This window comes from Episyrphus balteatus, chromosome 3 (genome assembly GCF_945859705.1).
Source record: "Episyrphus balteatus chromosome 3, idEpiBalt1.1, whole genome shotgun sequence".
NCBI lineage: Eukaryota > Metazoa > Arthropoda > Insecta > Diptera > Syrphidae > Episyrphus > Episyrphus balteatus.
In genome coordinates this window covers 22,248,813-22,265,579 of record NC_079136.1, presented here as the reverse complement: position 1 = coordinate 22,265,579, position 16,767 = coordinate 22,248,813, and the positions used below count along the sequence as shown (strand labels likewise).

Here is a 16,767-nt window from a genome sequence, read left to right as displayed (position 1 = left end):
AGATAGCCGGTGGGTTGGGTAAAGATTGTTTAGCATTCGGAGAGCGCCACTCTTGATTTTTGGCGACCTTACATACTTACTGTCTCAGAAGATTCAATGGCGTTGCATTGGAATTGTTTTATTTTGGTTCGATCGGCCTACGGAAGCCCTGGTTTGTGTAGCATATAATGCACCAATTCACAGGACTGTTACACACCAGTTGCTCGTCATTAATTTTCCGACATGAGAAGTGTCTTTGGGACAAGTTTACAAGTTCCATGTGGGCAGGACAACGTGCCGATACTCAAACTCGTCATCGTAGTATTCGTCGGAATAATATATCTCCTTAGGATTTATCTTTGAGCAGCGTCTTGCTAATTCCTGTTCAAGGATAAGCCGACATGTTCTTTTTTGTGTAGTCGCGAATCGGACAAAAACAAAAGTAAAGCGCAGGTTGTTAAATTGATTTGATGAGTTATTGTGGGATTTTTTTAAGGACTTTGGTTCTTTGTTACTTATGTTGTTTTGTTTCCAAACTAATTTATTAATTTATAAAGGAGAAATAAAAGTAGGATTAAAAGAAATAAAACAACGCTTCGCATCTGTTCAAGTTAATTTTTTTATTCCAAATTAACTGAGAGATGTTTTGACAGATGGAGTTGGAATCAAAAAGTCCGAATGACTCCGAATCGAATGGAAGCATTCAGATTCGAACATGTTTAAGTGGTGGGGATATGAGCTACTTTTGGGGGATACACACAATAAAACAATATTTGTAGGCAATGCTATCCGCAACGGGGGGTTACGTTAAGGGACGGCTCCTACTAAATCGAGGTGCCTCTATACCAACGGAGTTCATGTACGTTACCTGAACAAAGGAATAGTGGTGGTTTTGGTACGTTTAGGTAGCGGTAGGAATGCGAACCAGAAGTACTAGGCATAGTTGCAAACAGATAGTCGGAGTGTCTAAATCAAGCCGTTGAGAGTAAAGTGTAAGATAGAAGATTTTTAAATTCAAGTTTTCAGTGCTGTAAGTTTATTTTATTTTAGTGTTCTGTACCGGCTGAAAATTCGAAGAAACTTTCGTAAAAAGTTAAGAAACAAAAATCAAAATTGTGTGGTGAGTCCTAAATATTAAGAATTTAAATAAGATAGAGCTATAACCGATAAAAATATAGGGTTCGGGTCGAAGAGGCAGGACGACGACGACGACAGCGTCGCCCGGATGAAGAAGCAACATAAAGGGCACAAAACAAACGTTGAGTCAGGTGCACGAGAAGCTGTAACAAAAAAATGAAGTGATGAGTACCTAGAAATAAGTTTAAAAATAAATAGTGCAAACTCCTAATCTTTTAAAAAAAAAAAATATAAAACTAGAAGTAATTGTGAATAATCACCCTATAACAAAACCTAATTTGAACTCCGAAAAAGCCGAGACCGAACCCCACATTTAAAAAATTCAAACATTAGTGCGAAAATTCGAAAGTCGAAAGTTCACTTCGAATCAAAATATAAAAACTTAAATCGAAAGCTTTTGGCCTCGAGGGCACGAACCCAAAATTATCAAAATCGCCAACCGGATGCCCAGAAGAGCGGCCATCATTGAAAAACGCAACTAGACGTTTAATTTGAAATATTTATTTTGAGCGTTGGCATAATTTTTATTTTAAATTGTTTTTATTTAATGTTTTATTGTTTAAATTTTTAACTTAAGTGATAAGAAACCAAAAGGGTGTTGCGGGTAGGGCGTGACGTCGTCGTACGGGAGCGACAAGGGCGAACCAGTTTCATCCGACGATAGTAGTTTGTTTTTATCACCCCAATTGAGGTGCAAACCCCCCTAAAAAGCGCTTTATAGGTAGGGTAATTAATATTTGGTGCAAAATTGCAAAGTTGAAAGTTCGGGCGAGGCTGGGCTCGAAACATAGACCCTAAAATTATTGTGTCGCTGAAGTGCGAAGGGGAGAGTGACACTTCTCTGGCCGAATCTAAAGTCCAGAGACGTCGACAGCCCCAGTGTGGATGCAAAGGTCCACCGACGAAGGAGTCGACTGGCATCACTTCTTTGTATTTCTTAAAAATCTCTTAAATCTTTCTAGTTATATCATATTTTCATTTTAAATTTATTTTTTTTGTCAAATACTTAATTATTGCTGTAATTTTACCTATTTACTTGTTTTTTTTTTTGGTTGCATATAGTGTAAACTCAAATGGAGTTACACGGGTGCAAGTCATACAGCACAAATTATAATACTTATTGTTTCTTGTTTTAAATAAAAATGTTTGTTATTGTGAGCCACGCCACGTACCGTTTTTGAATGGGACCAAAAGGTTCTAAAATGCTTTGCTAAGTAGAAAATTTTACAGGAGGAGTGGAGGGGCCCGCTAAGAATGGACGGTATAGTATGATGGGGTAGCGGTTGATCGGTCCAAGGGGAATCGGACCAAAATGGCCAAACCGATTCCAGGTGTGGTGGGGGAACGGCCCGTCTGCCCCGACATCTGCAGACACCCTCATAGCCGCAACTATTGTTATGAGATAAAAAGTTAAAGTTGGCATGATGTTTGTTTTTGTAACGAGGTGAGGCGTACCGGCAAGACAAGATCCCCCCCTAATCCGGCGAGCTTAGCCGTGCTCCGCCAGCATGCCATGGTCTCGTCCGTTGCGCATTCCTATTCCTATCCTATTTCCTTTCAAAAATCCCTATCCTTATCCGATCCGGTCTTCCTTTTTCCCAATCCTTATCCCAAATTCTCATCCTGTTGCCTTGTTACATATTTCATTTGGGCTCATTTGAAAACAGGCTAGGTTTTCGGACATGTACTTTTTTATGGCAATAAGACAGACATACCTACAGCCTTAAAGAGCCTTTGCCGTCACAACGGTCTAAACTCTAGGTAAACCTGATAAAATGGTAAATATGGTTAACAAACCGTTCTTTTATTAAATAAAGTTAACTTTGGTTGTTGTGTCAAAAAAATCGTTATATTTGTTTCTGTTAGATTTTGTTAGAAAATTTGAACTTTGATTTAGGAACGACTAATGTTACATTTGTTGATCTGTCAAAACAAAATTTTTGAGATCAATTTTATGAATGAATACATAAACAAGAAAGAATGAATTTGGAACCTACTGAAATAATTCTTTTAAATTGAATTCTAAGCAAATTGAAACAAAAATATGCATTAAATAATTTCAAATATATGAAAACAAACAAAAAATTCTCTTCTCACATCTGCCCCTATCTTCCCGATTTAGTTGTTTTTGACAGATTAACATTGAAACGCAAGTCCAGAAGCTGAGTTGGAAAAAGTTACAAAATGTAACTATTTGACTCTTCAACATTGCATTTAGGAACGATGTTGTCAGGGGTGTACGTTGAGTTGTCGGGGCCCCGGGGCAAGACTAAATTTTTGGGGCCCCTTTGATATAGAAAATAAGAAAAAGTACGTATACACCAACTTATTTTTTCTGGGGCCCCTGATGTGCCTATCATTGGTTGGTTGCTAAAATTATGTAGGTAATTTTTTTTTGGTCCCCCAAGATAATATGTAATTTTTCTTTCAAAAAATCAATTTATTTTATTGGGATCCCTGAGGTAATACTTATTTCTTTAGATGAAATATTATGTGGTTGGCTACCAATTCACTGAAAAATAAAATTTGTCTCTCTTGTGTCCGAAGTGATTCATGTCAAGTATCTTATCTTTAGATCGATAATTTTATGACCAGTTGCCTTCTCTTCATTGTCTCCTTAAGGGGTAATAACACCTTGTAAACCACGAAATCGAGCGTCATTTTCATCAGCGTATAAAACAAAGAAGAAATATTATTTTCTTTTGGTGTTTGTTTAGTTTAATAAAGTATATTAAGAGGTAACAGAATAGGTTAATGTTAGATTTTTTAATGATGTGAAATTTTTTAAATGGCGGTGTAGTTCAGGATGATAGTAAAATCCTGTGCTCTATCGGGCGACCAACTAACTCCTACAGTTTTTAACCGATTGGGCTGAAATTTTGTGTGGAGCTTAAAAATACTATTCTCTAGTGAAGTACGTAGGATTTTTTTGAAATATTAATTTTTAAAGAAATGGCATTAGTTTGAAAAAATTATTTCATTCCAAAAACAAAATTCGTTGAAAAAAAGACCATAAAATCGTTAAATTTTAATATTTCAAAAAAATCCTACGTACTTCACTAGAGAATAGTATTTTTAAGCTCCACACAAAATTTCAGCCCAATCGGTTAAAAACTGTAGGAGTTAGTTGGTCGCCCGATAGAGCACAGGATTTTACTATCATCCTGAACTACACCGCCATTTAAAAAATTTCACATCATTAAAAAATCTAACATTAACCTGTTCTGTTACCTCTTAATATATGTACTTTATTAAACTAAACAAACACCAAAAGAAAATAATATTTCTTCTTTGTTTTATACGCTGATGAAAATGACGCTCGATTTCGTGGTTTACAAGGTGTTATTACCCCTTAAGGGGTCCTGGCGTGTTGGGGGCCCCGGGGCACAGCCCCACTTGCCCCAATGGTGTGTACGCCCCTGGATGTTGTGACGTCACAATGTTACATTTCGTAACTTTTGATTTTTTGCATTTAGCAACGTTGAAAGTTAACTATAATTGTTAACAATTATAGTTAACATCGCGAATAAAAGAACGCACTTCAGGTCTACCCATATAAAATTTTGACAAATTTACCACTTTACCAGCTTTAATACCGTTTCATGAATACATCTAATAGAAATAAAAAATTCAAGAAAAAATATTTGAAAAATATATTTTAAATTAAGGCCGTGTGTGAATTGCGTTAAATAGTTGAATCCGTGTTAAATTTTTTACACTATTGAAGTGAACAAAATAATTTCAAAAAAAGAATTTATTGTTTAAAATTTTGTCTGCCTTTTTTCTGCCATGATACTCCTTTTTAATAAAAAAAAAAAAAAAACTAAACAAAACCATCTGCAAAAAAAAATTAACTCAAATTTAACCAGGTCCTGGAGCCCAATAACTTTTTAACAGCTGAAAATTTTTTATTCACCTCAATAGTGTCAAAAATTTTACACGAATTTAACTATTTAACGCAATTCACACGCGGCCTAAAAACAAAAGGAAATTAAATTTCGTTCAAGATTTTTCAATTGTATCTTTATTGTTTTGCCTTGTACGTAATACCCAATGTTATTTTTCGCTATTGACTTTGGAGATTTGAAAATTAAAAATTTGTCGTTTTGCTTTAGCTGCTTTAATATTTTTGATTTTTCAGAACACAAAAAATGACAAGATGTGAGTAGGTACATGGCTTTAGTCGGTACAGTTTGAATTAAAATTTAAAATATTCTATCTAGCGCATTGAAATCACAGATGGCGCCACCTATCATGCCGGATAAACTGTCAACCAACTGTCAACAAAAATTATGCCAAAAATTTCTGTTTTTTTTCTTCCCTCAATCATTTTACCTGTACGTTTGTGTATATCGCTGAGATATAAATTGAAAATTAAAAAAACCTAATATTAAACTATTTAAACAATCAGCTTGAAAATAGAAAATGTTAATAAATTAACTAAAATATAATGGGTAACTTCAATTACTTAGCCAGAACCCAATTGAATGGTTATTTGTGAGCTTTTTTCTTAAATTGAAAATCTGTGTAAGTCGATGGAGAGGGAGGAATGAATGCTTCGTGTTTTTTTTTTTTTTACTTACAAATTGTATTCATAAATTTCCAATTATATAGCAGATCCTGTTTTGGTGGATCCCTAAATACCTGTTTTCTTTTTTTTTCTTAAATGGTTTCCTTTTTAAATCCATTTTAGTTTCGCGAATAAGTCACTCACTCTCTAACAACCTGTGAAAAATGGAGAATCGCTTTGAAAGTGGCATCTTCTCCGAAGCATCATCCTATTTCATCTCAGATAGTTCGGATGAGGATTCGGATGATTGTGAGGATTTGCCAACATCAAAAGCACCCGAAAATGAAGTGTCTGCTAGCGAAGAAGTCAACTTGCATTACATGTTGATGAAAAGAGAGGTAATTTTAAAGGAAAAAACAACAACAACAAAAATTGAATTGAATAATAAGTTTGAGTTTATTTTTAGAATACTGGACACTTTTCCGGTAATCGAAGAAGCAAACAAGTGAAGCGTGCATTTAACAAAGTGCCAACTAGATTAGGATTTTGTCTTAAAGATATTGTGCCGTATTGTTATTTACAAGGGTAAGTTTTTTTTTATTATTCTTTTTTGGTTTATGAACTCATTTATTTAAAAAAAAAGTAATTTACTAAAAAATAAGGCAATCCTTCAATCTGTTAATGAATTTAGTAGTTTTTGACTACTTTTGATGTAAAATCACAGATTCCATTATTCTATCTACAATTCTACATGAAATCGATATTGAAGGAAAGTTTGTTTTCAGTGAAAAAGTGCCTTCTTTGTTGTTATCTAAACAACACGTCCGCATAAAAGAAGAGTACAAAATCAATCTGATAAATTTATCTTTAGTTTTAGTAACCTACCTTGAAGAAAATTATGCTGTTAATTTACCTATCGTAAAAAAAAAAGAAGTAAGAATGAGGACATGCTTCTTAGAGTCTGAACCAAATTATAGAAAGTGTAACTTATTGACCTAAAATGAAGAAGGTCTCTTTTGTATTCTTTTAAAAATTATTATCTATTATACTAATCACCTTTCAGCACTATTCTACTTACTTTTTCATTCAGAATAGGGCTGTTTGAGTCAATAAATGTACCTATGCACATTAAGGTACATTATAAATAGGGGGTAAATTTCCAGTAAATGTTATCTCTAATACGGTTGTCAAATAATTTGGTATTTAATAACCAAATGAATGAATACACTTTATTTTGTAATGTAAGCTTAAATGTAAAATATTTACAAACCATTTTGTAGACTGTGATTTCTAAAAGAATTTTATATTTCTTATTGTACAGCAAATTTAATTAATAAATAAGTAAACAAAAAAATGAACCGGTATAGACTATCAACATTTTTTTGTAAACTGTGTACTTGCTATAAATTTGAGATTGTGAATAGTTCTTTTGATTAACTCGGTATTAGTCAAAGAGCTAGTGGCACATTTGACTAAGGTAGCTCTTGTACAGTGGTAGTTTTTAGCATGCTAAGTAAGAAAATCTTGGTCTGGCAGGCCTCAGCGGTGCACATTATTTATATATATGACCTTGAAAGTGTAACTTTCAACTTTTTTGTCCAAAATTTGACTTTGAAATCGATTATTTCAAAAAGTATTGATTGAAATAACTTGATTTAAAAATTAATATAAAGTGTAATATTTTGCCTTTTGAAAAATGTATCACTTATAACTGTAGGTGTTGCCGTCGTTTTTAAATATTTATTTTATTATTTTGAGTTCCTTTTTTAGAAAATTGCCCCTCCCTCCTAAACGGGGGGAAATAGACCCCACCTCCAATAGTGAAAACTGCTTGTATTTAACTCCTCTACTAGAACTCATTACTAATTTTTTTTTTTACTGAACTTTCGACATAGAAGTCAGGCTTCCACCATTGAAGAGACAACAATCTATAACGAATGTTCTGAAATAAGCAAATGTTATGATACTGGGACAAGGGAGTTATCAACATAGCGTTGGAAATGATTTTAAAGTTATGTTGAACGGTATGGCCCAACCAACGGTCATCCTCGAAGAAGTCTTAAGCGTCTTAGAAACGCACATCTGTCCCAAATGATCACATGGATACATTTTAATTTCACAAGAGGGTGAAAATACGCTTATTTGAAAAGAGTAGATTTCCCAATGTAGTTGGAATTTGCTTCCAATAGCTATTCAGGTCTGGTTAGTTGAATAGTTACTAACTATTCTAGTTCTAGCCCTAAATCAAGTCAATATTTGTTAACAAATAAAACAATCCTTATTAAACAAATTACTTACTTTTTTTCTGTAAGTTAAAAAAACAAGGCCAACAACGACGAAATAAATTAATGTGAAATAATAAGTCAAAACAAAAATAGCGCCTATTCACAATTGTATTTTAATCAATGTTCACAATAGAGAAAAATTTATCAATTGACACCAAAATGTCTATCATTGATAAGTTTATGGTCTATGTATCGATTGATATTTGGCAACCGTAACAGGGAGTAGTAGAGCATTTAATGCTCTTTATTAATTGTATTTTTTTTTTTGTCTCATATTGCGAGTTACAGTAAATCCTTTATGGAGATTTTATAAATACAGCTATCCCAAAAATGATGAAAACACTACTTACTTCCAACGAAAACTGTTTGCTGCACTTCGCGGACGGCAATGGTTTAGGGGATGTTGTGTTTGACTGCTAACCTAGCGGTGTGGGTGCGTGTCCCACCTTATAGGCAGCATTCTTTAATTTATCCGCAGCCACCCGTCGAATTATAACAACCTTATTTCTCAATTCTTTCCTATCTTTCAATACCTTCTTAGTGGTGTGTGAAAGTTGCATTTAAAAGACCTTAGGTCTTACAGGCATATAGTTAAAATTATTGTTATTAATAAAGAATTATCCCTGCAAACATCAGTCATCAACTTATTCTTAAGTTCCCATAACAATCAAAGTTAAGTTGTTGAGAAGACCACTGGATTACATTAATTCTGTTTCGTAGAAACAAGACATTTTCTTAACCTTGAGTTCGTTGTGAAATTTGATGATTATATCTGATCGGTCAATGTCAGTATAATATTTTCTATTATATCCACTTAGACTCCTTTATCATCAAGCAACTGAAAATAGAAGTTGACCAACGCTTTACCTCATAGAATCTTATTACCACAGCCTTGTTTCTTTTTTGCTTTTCTGAAGTTCTTATTGTAGGCCTACTATTTTTGATGACTTACAAAGTTTTTTATACCGTTCAATTCTTTTTCGCTGCTCCGCTCCAAAATATTTACCATCCTCCGCTGCTTTTTAGCCTGAAGAAACCCATTTTCGATTAGAGAGCTTAATGCCAAACTCTGTCAAATGCTTTTGAAATATAAAGCGCAATAATCTTTCTTACTCCATAATGAGTTATCGGTGAAATAAAGCATCAAATAATCAGCGTTTCCTTGACCTTTTAAAGAAGAGACGTACTAAGTCCAGGCTGGAAAAATATTATTTCGACTCTTATAATTTTGGAGTTTCATGTTATCTGATACCATTTTGTAACAAGATGAAGACCACACAAAAAGTTCTAAAATTTTCAAATATTTCGTCGAAAATCAGAAATTTCAGACAATGTTTTGACCAGTACAAAGCCCTGATTTCAAAATAACTGAGACTATGTTGAACATTTTGAGGCAATTGTTAGGACAGTATGAAAACCACAAATTCGACTGTATGAGCTTTGGAATTGTATTAAACTGAAAAACAACCAAATTTTCAAATAATTTCTTCATAAATAGAAAGATAATATTGCGAAGCTTTTTTAGAAGTGGTAAAAATGACTTCTAGTCCGGCAGAATTGGTCAAGTTAAACATCAATTTGAAACTTTCTGTTTTTGTACAATGAATCATTTATTTAAATTTAAATGAAGAAAACAAATCGTCGGTGAAACCAGAAAAGTGTGTAACTCCATTTTAGCAAATTTTATAGGAGAGCAAAGAAACAAAATCACTTTAAGGGGATTCTGAGCATTGTATATATATTCTTATAGTACTCTCATGAAGTAGAATTTTCTATTTTGCGTCGCCACCGCTGGGATCGCTAGTTTATTTTATGTTTGAACCTTATGCAGAAAATTGAAGTGCAGATCTACCAAAAGATGTCGCTAAAGTATTTTCATGGATTGATAGTACTATAGAAATATATATACAATGTTCTGAGTTTAAGCTTTGTATATATATTTCTATAGTACTATCAATCCATGAAAATACTTTAGCGACATCTTTTGGTAGATCTGCACTTCAATTTTCTGCATAAGGTTCAAACATAAAATAAACTAGCGATCCCAGCGGCGGCGACGCAAAATAGAAAATTCTACTTCATGAGAGTACTATAAGAATATATATACAATGGTTTAAGCATTGTATATATATTTCTATAGTACTATCAATCGAAGAAAATACTCTAGCGACATCTTTTGGTAGATCTGCACTTCAATTTCCTGCATAAGGTTCAAACATAAAATAAAGTAACGATCCCAGCGGTGGCGACGCAAAACAGAAAATTCTGCTTCATGAGAGTACTATAGGAATATATATACAATGGTTTAAGGAACGGTAAATATTAGGTCTGTCTAACAGATGGCATTCAAATCTAATTTTCAGAAAACTTGGAGTTACACACTTTTCTGGTTTCCCGACGAAATGGTGGTATGCTATGAACATTTTTTTTTTAAATAAAGCGATTCCATTTATGCAAAAGATTTGACCAATTTTGCTCGACACTGTCGGTTTTTTTGCTTCATCCAAGCCTTCGACACATTTTTGTTCGTCCTTTTTTCTTCACGAAAACGACAGTGAACATGGTGGTTTTTTTTGTATTTAAATATTTCACAATCAGAATTTTATTTCAATTTCCAAAATAATATGAATAAAAATTAAAAAAATATCTTTAATATATTTCAGTCATATGTTTATGGGCCTCACCGCTTGCGGACAATATCTTCTTAGCTATAAGGTTTGTTGCAACGAAAGTTCTAATGCGAATGCCTCATATTTTAATATTGGATATAAGTACACGTAAGTATATTCAAACATTTCTCATAAACAAATTTTATTTTTGTTTTAATTAATATCGATTTTAGATTATATTTCTGGATTTATCGACCCCACCAACCCCTACGTAGATTCTTTAAAAGTTGTCTTTTTGATGATCATGGCGCTGATAATCTCAAATCTGTTACCATGGCACAATGGGTAACTAATCCTAGAGTTCTCATTGTTCATGGTGCGGCTGAGAATGAAAATGAAGAATCTTACCTAACATACGTAAAAGTTCCTAAACTAGGTTGTTTGGATTGCAAAAAGCTACGTGAATTTGACGAAGATGGATGTAAGAAACAATTAAAAATAGCAAAATACATTTCATTGAATAATTTGTATTTTTTGTTTGTTTTAGTTTCTCGTTGTGATGCTTTATGTATCAAATGCAATCTGACAATACACACAAAATACTCAACGACAGAATCCGATCCAAAATTCAATCCACATATCAATTTGATATGTCCCGATAGGGTTATCATTATTGCAAATGGATTTATACACATGCTACATGTAGATCTAGAAGCCACTCCCAATAATAACCATCCTCCTCAATCAATGGCTGTGGCCGCAATGGTACGTTGCACACCACCGCACGAGGTCCACCAACCGATTGTGGAGACGAAAAAACCTACAATCGCCTTCCCTAGACAAACCCCGGTAGCTGAAGAAACTATTGGTTGTGATAATACGAATAATATAGTCGCGCGAATTATTGCCGATTTCTCTGACATCGAAAATGAGGCTCAAACGAGCAGTGGCAGCGGAGAAAAGACTGCACATCGAACAGGCGATACAGTAAAAACAAAGAATTTTGATGAATTGATTTTTACATGTGGTCTGAGCTCAGGGGCTGGATCCTCGAAGAATTCCAAAAGCCAGACGACAAGTAGTACCACTGCTGGTGGCAGCAGTCAGACAAAAGTCAGTTTGGTAAATCATCAAGGCAAACGTAATCACCGCATTGTCACAAAATCCTACCGCAATGGTATAACCACGGTAGATCTGCAGAGTGCAAGCACCAGTTCAAGTGACAAAGCGAGTGCTTATGAATTTTCCGAGGACAATGAAAAGTGTGAAAAGATTGGCACATTTCGGAAGCGACGGCTTGCTGATAAGAAGTACGAATTCTCTGAAGATAATTCGGAAAATATTATTCCCTTTACGAAAATACGTATGACAAGCCAACAAATGCTACCGGGATCGGCTGCAAATCGTCTTCATCGAGCAACTAGTCATTTTCACTCGCCATGTGTTTCACCGCCATCCACGTCGGCGTCACTCTCGATAGAGAACAACAACTCGGCTTCAGTTCATCATTATCATGGTTTTCGGTCTCCGTGTGGTTCGCCTGTTGGCAATACAATGATACGATCGCCTGGGCACTTATTCCAGCAACAAAAGTCTCCACCTTCTAGTACATCCCAACAAATGTTGAATTTTAAGCCACTCACTACGATCTCGCCATTGCAATTGTCAATGGCTAAGAGGAATCATTATGAAATTGGGAATATGTCGCCAACAACAGTGCCATTTCTATCGCCCAGACGAGATGAGCCAAAGGTTTTGGAGGTTCCACTGCAAGGTGGTTTCGGCCAAGAGAAACCTACATGTACAAAGAAGTTCAAAAGACGTTTTGTTGAAGAAGATGATGCAGCTTCAGTTATAACCAGCGAAGAAGGTATGTTGTTAAAGCTCGTAGGGAATCAAATTTGAGGGAAACATTATTTAGATGGTTAAGATAGATATTCCTTAAATTTTCATGACTAAAGCTATTTTAAAGCCCTTTTTAAAACCGTAAAATAACCCAGTGGTCGTCGACGAGTTAACATCGGAGAAGAGCTCCGCCTTGTGTCGCATTGTGTCGCATTGTGTCGCGTTGTGTCGCGTTGTGTCGCGTTGTGTCGCATTGTGTCGCATTGTGTCGCGTTGTGTCGCGTTGTGTCGCATTGTGTCGCTTTGTGTCGCGTTGTGTCGCATTGTGTCGCGTTGTGTCGCGTTGTGTCTCGTTGTGTCACATTGTGTCGCGTTGTGTCATGTGAATGTCGTGTAAATGGGCATTCGAGCATTCGATAGTAATATTACTTTTGTTCAACGAGGAAATAGTCAGACCAGGATTCGGGACAGAACGGCTTCGTGAGAAACGTCAGAACAGAAAATAACAACAAACAGTTGACAGTTCTCACGAAAATGTTCTAAAAGCAATAATAGAAAAAACTGCATTGTGTCGCGTTGTGTCGCATTGTGTCGCGTTGTGTCGCGTTGTGTCGCATTGTGTCGCGTTGTGTCGCATTGTGTCGCGTTGTGTCGCGTTGTGTCGCGTTGTGTCGCGTTGTGTCGCGTTGTGTCGCATTGTGTCGCATTGTGTCGCTTTGAACTTGAATAATTAATTCAATATAATAGCTGCGTTCCTTTGGAAATATTTATCTACTTTTTAGTACTTAAAGCTGCTTTGAACTACTTTTTCAGTATAGCAAAGTAGATCAAAGTAGTTTTAAGTACTAAAAAGTAGATAAATATTTCCAAAGGAACGCAGCTAATAACGAAGAAAAAAAATAACAAAATAATAAAAAAAATTATTCAAATTATTTTTATTTAAAGTGGAGTGATTGAATATAATAAAATATAATATAATTTTTTATTATTTTGTTATTTTTTTTCTTCGTTATTCTTGAATAATTAATTTAAATATTTTGCAATCAGGAACTGAGTGGAAAGTATAGATGGAAAACGCCTTGGTAGATTTTTATTTCGATTTCCGATTCTGTTATCGCGTTGTGTCGCATTGTGTCGCGTTGTGTCGCGTTGTGTCGCATTGTGTCGCGTTGTGTCGCGTTGTGTCGCATTGTGTCGCGTTGTGTCGCGTTTTGTCGCATTGTGTCGCTTTGTGTCGCATTGTGTCGCGTTGTGTCGCGTTGTGTCGCTTTGTGTCGCATTGTGTTGCGTTGTGTCGCATTGTGTCGCGTTGTGTCGCGTTGTGTCGCATTGTGTCGCGTTGTGTCGCGTTTTGTCGCATTGTGTCGCTTTGTGTCGCATTGTGTCGCATTGTGTCGCGTTGTGTCGCGTTGTGTCGCATTGTGTCGCTTGTGTCGCGTTGTGTCGCGTTGTGTCGCGTTGTGTCGCATTGTGTCGCATTGTGTCGCGTTGTGTCGCATTGTGTCGCATTGTGTCGCGTTGTTGCCAGTAGATTACTCACCAATTTCCTGGAGCTCTTCCCGATGTTAACTCGTCGACGACCACGGATGAATTGAACTATTTTCGTGAATAGTGTGCGCCTTTTATTATTTTTTTTTTAAATTATTTTATTTAATTTAATATTTTTTCATTTGAATTTACTTTGGAAACTACGTGTAAAGTTGTATAGTTCTTGAAGGAATGACCTTTTTTATATAAACTGAAGGTCAACAGATATGGCGCCTTTACATAACACAATATTTTTGTTCAACGAAGCTGTTCTGGACTGTTCTGAACATAAAAAATACAGCTTTTTCCTCTTCATTGAGGTTTTTATGTTCTGTAGCGTTCTAATTTGCAGTTTATTGACGTTGTTTTGAACAGTTAAGGGCAGGGTTTTTCTGTTCTCGCTTTTTGGGTCAGAACAGACTAAAACAGATTCGTGAGAACTGTCAAATGTGTTTGTTGTTTTTCTCTGTTCTGATGTTTATCACAAAACTATTCTGTTCCACTATTTCCACCCAACCACTCGACAACTTTTTTTACCTCTTCATTTGTGCAGAATCTACTTCCAAAGTAGTTCATCTCTGAGCAATAATGTCCAGTTCTTAAAATTTTGATGACCTGACATTCAAACTTTTGACTATATTTGACGCTGACACAGTTCTTAGTCAAGCCGATAGCTTTTATGAAAACCTTTTAATTTTTTTTTCCTAAAATAATTTTGTATTTTATTTATTTTTAAAGATGACTGCATCTCACCGGGCTACCATACTTCATTGCCAATGGAAGTCCACGGATCATGCTATTCAGACATGCAAATGATCTCACAGATGTCCTATGAAAAGCTCAGATGTGTATCAGTCGTTATAACTCAACATTCGTTTGACTTGGAGACGTTCACTTATTACGTCATAAGTAATTTGTGTCAGAAAAACAACAAAATCTATGATGTTTTCTACGATTGGGCTTGTGAGCTTATCAATGTAAGACCTAAAATACAACAAAAACCTATAAAATCCTAATCCTTACTATATCTCCATTCTAGGTCTGTCCACGAAGTAATCTTATTTCATGCGTTCTTATGGCACATTTCACAGCACGAGATCAACTGCCCACCACTTGCAACAACTGCCTGAATTGCTCAAGGAATATTGATTGTGTTTTCCATCGAAAACAATTTGAATGTCGTATTCTCTTCACATGGAATATGGAATTAGGCGATTGGGATGTACTGGATTATGGTGAACTTCATGAATTCAATCGAACTGGCCAACCTTACGATAGTGGCAGTACAAAGTCATCATCCAAATCATTTGGTGGTGGACTCTCCCAAACTGCCAAGTCTCTTGCCCAAGACCTTGCTGCCAGTTTGGATAAATTACAGGATTTCTCGTCAAATTTGCGAGTTTGGGACTCGAATGTTAGTAAATCAAAATCCTGCCTAACAGATTTGGACAATGTGATTGAATTCTTTCTTAAGCGACCTAGGTTTAGTGAGTAATAGTGTGAAAGGAATAAGTAAAGTGGTTGGTGCGAAATGACCACCCACCTCGCCTCTGGTCAGATGTGTGTGTATCAGTTGCTGCTTGACTGATATATTGAAAAGACTTCTAATTCTAACTGATTTTTTTTAGTTTTTAAAATTTTTATCAAAATGAATGTGATTTGATTGTAATTTTAAGTTTATCATGATAATGTCAATGACATTTTTTTTAATTTTTATTTTCTCTTTATCATTTGATTTTAATTAAATTTTAAGAAATTTAAAGAACTTTTCATAGTTCTATGTACTTTTGATTTTATTTTTTATTTTTTTCGTCATACTCATTATAAGGTAGTAGGATTTTGATTTTGAAATTTACGAGTGAGAATATAATTATTAATTTGCTATAAATTCTGAATAATATTTCAGTGAAAAAATTATAAATACACAATGATATTAAACAAAATTAAATTGTTTTATTAAAATTCGTATTCTACTTGGTAAAACTTGGTTGAATTTAAAATTTTAGTTAAGGATCACAAACAAAAGCCTTTGAATTTGTGATACCAACTCTTACAATTTTCACTTGGGGATGAGTTACATTTTTAATTTACAGCAACTTATCGTGCTATAAAAAGTTTTAGCTAGGAGGTATCGATGATAATGCAATATCTGAAATAATCAAGGATATTAGTTAATTAAGGATAGGTAGGTAAGTTAAATCAACTACCATCATAGTTATTCATTATCCGTTGGCTGTCTTAGCTGGGGTGGAATCGACTATTGTAATTTGATTGCCACTAAGCAAATTCGGTTCTTTTGTTCGGTGTTATTTAAGGGCTTTCTGGGAATCAAGTTCCTAAGTGGAAAACTATTTCTATATAATTAAAGAAATCCTATTTTTTCAGATTTTTATTTTGACGCTAGATGGCGCCCCACTATGGTTAAATTTTGAAATAGGTATGCATATGTTGAGGTTGACTTATTAGGTCATTTTTTTTATATGGCTTCAAAGCTTGATGAGGTTCTTGTCGGCATAAGCGTTTTCAAAAAAGTATAAACCATTTTTTTTAGGACCAGAGGGTCAGCCAGGACATGCATGCTATTTCAAAATTTAACCATAGTGGGGCGCCATCTAGCGTCAAAATAATAAATCTGAAAAAAGGGGATTTCTTTTTATTATTTAGAATTAGTTATTTTACTTAGGAGCTTGATTCTTGGAAAAACCTTAAAAATAAATAACGTTCTAATGAACACGTATAGTACATTTTTTTAAAATTATTTTATCAAAGTTTTCGTTACATCTTTGACTTCTTATAAATGATGGGCATTGACTTTGACATTTCCTGTAAATAAGATGTTTTTTTTTCAATCAGCATCAGCAATTTAAAATGTGGG

The 16,767-nt window shown here is 34.7% G+C and overlaps 1 protein-coding gene and 1 long non-coding RNA gene across 3 annotated transcripts; both read left to right on the top strand.

Moving 5' to 3' along the window:
- Positions 1 to 524: 524 nt before the first annotated feature.
- Positions 525 to 1,291, top strand: LOC129913770 (uncharacterized). The gene is made up of 3 exons (XR_008772090.1): positions 525 to 971; positions 1,030 to 1,099; positions 1,158 to 1,291. It is a non-coding gene; the product is annotated as an uncharacterized LOC129913770 (long non-coding RNA).
- Positions 1,292 to 5,450: 4,159 nt separating this feature from the next.
- On the top strand, positions 5,451 to 15,810 carry LOC129913751 (uncharacterized). Of its 2 annotated transcripts, none has more exons than XM_055992576.1 (8): positions 5,451 to 5,643; positions 5,810 to 6,024; positions 6,093 to 6,211; positions 10,575 to 10,688; positions 10,754 to 11,001; positions 11,068 to 12,390; positions 14,631 to 14,869; positions 14,932 to 15,810. In XM_055992576.1, exons 2-8 carry the CDS (start codon positions 5,851 to 5,853, stop codon positions 15,385 to 15,387), a joined length of 2,673 nt encoding a protein of 890 aa, XP_055848551.1. In that variant the 5' UTR covers positions 5,451 to 5,643; positions 5,810 to 5,850; the 3' UTR covers positions 15,388 to 15,810. The 2 variants fall into 2 exon arrangements, with proteins under 2 accessions (XP_055848551.1, XP_055848552.1); XM_055992577.1 differs by lacking the exon at positions 5,451 to 5,643 and adding an exon at positions 5,728 to 5,744.
- Positions 15,811 to 16,767: the final 957 nt, after the last annotated feature.

What these genes read in the sequence shown, in the direction of transcription:
- LOC129913751 (XM_055992576.1), top strand. Translation starts at nt 5,851, where the DNA reads ATGGAGAATCGCTTTGAAAGTGGCATCTTCTCCGAAGCATCATCCTAT. An exon ending in TGAATTTGACGAAGATGGAT is followed by an intron (nt 11,002 to 11,067) that starts GTAAGAAACAAT and finishes TGTTTGTTTTAG; the next exon opens with TTTCTCGTTGTGATGCTTTA. An exon ending in AGTTATAACCAGCGAAGAAG is followed by an intron (nt 12,391 to 14,630) that starts GTATGTTGTTAA and finishes TTATTTTTAAAG; the next exon opens with ATGACTGCATCTCACCGGGC.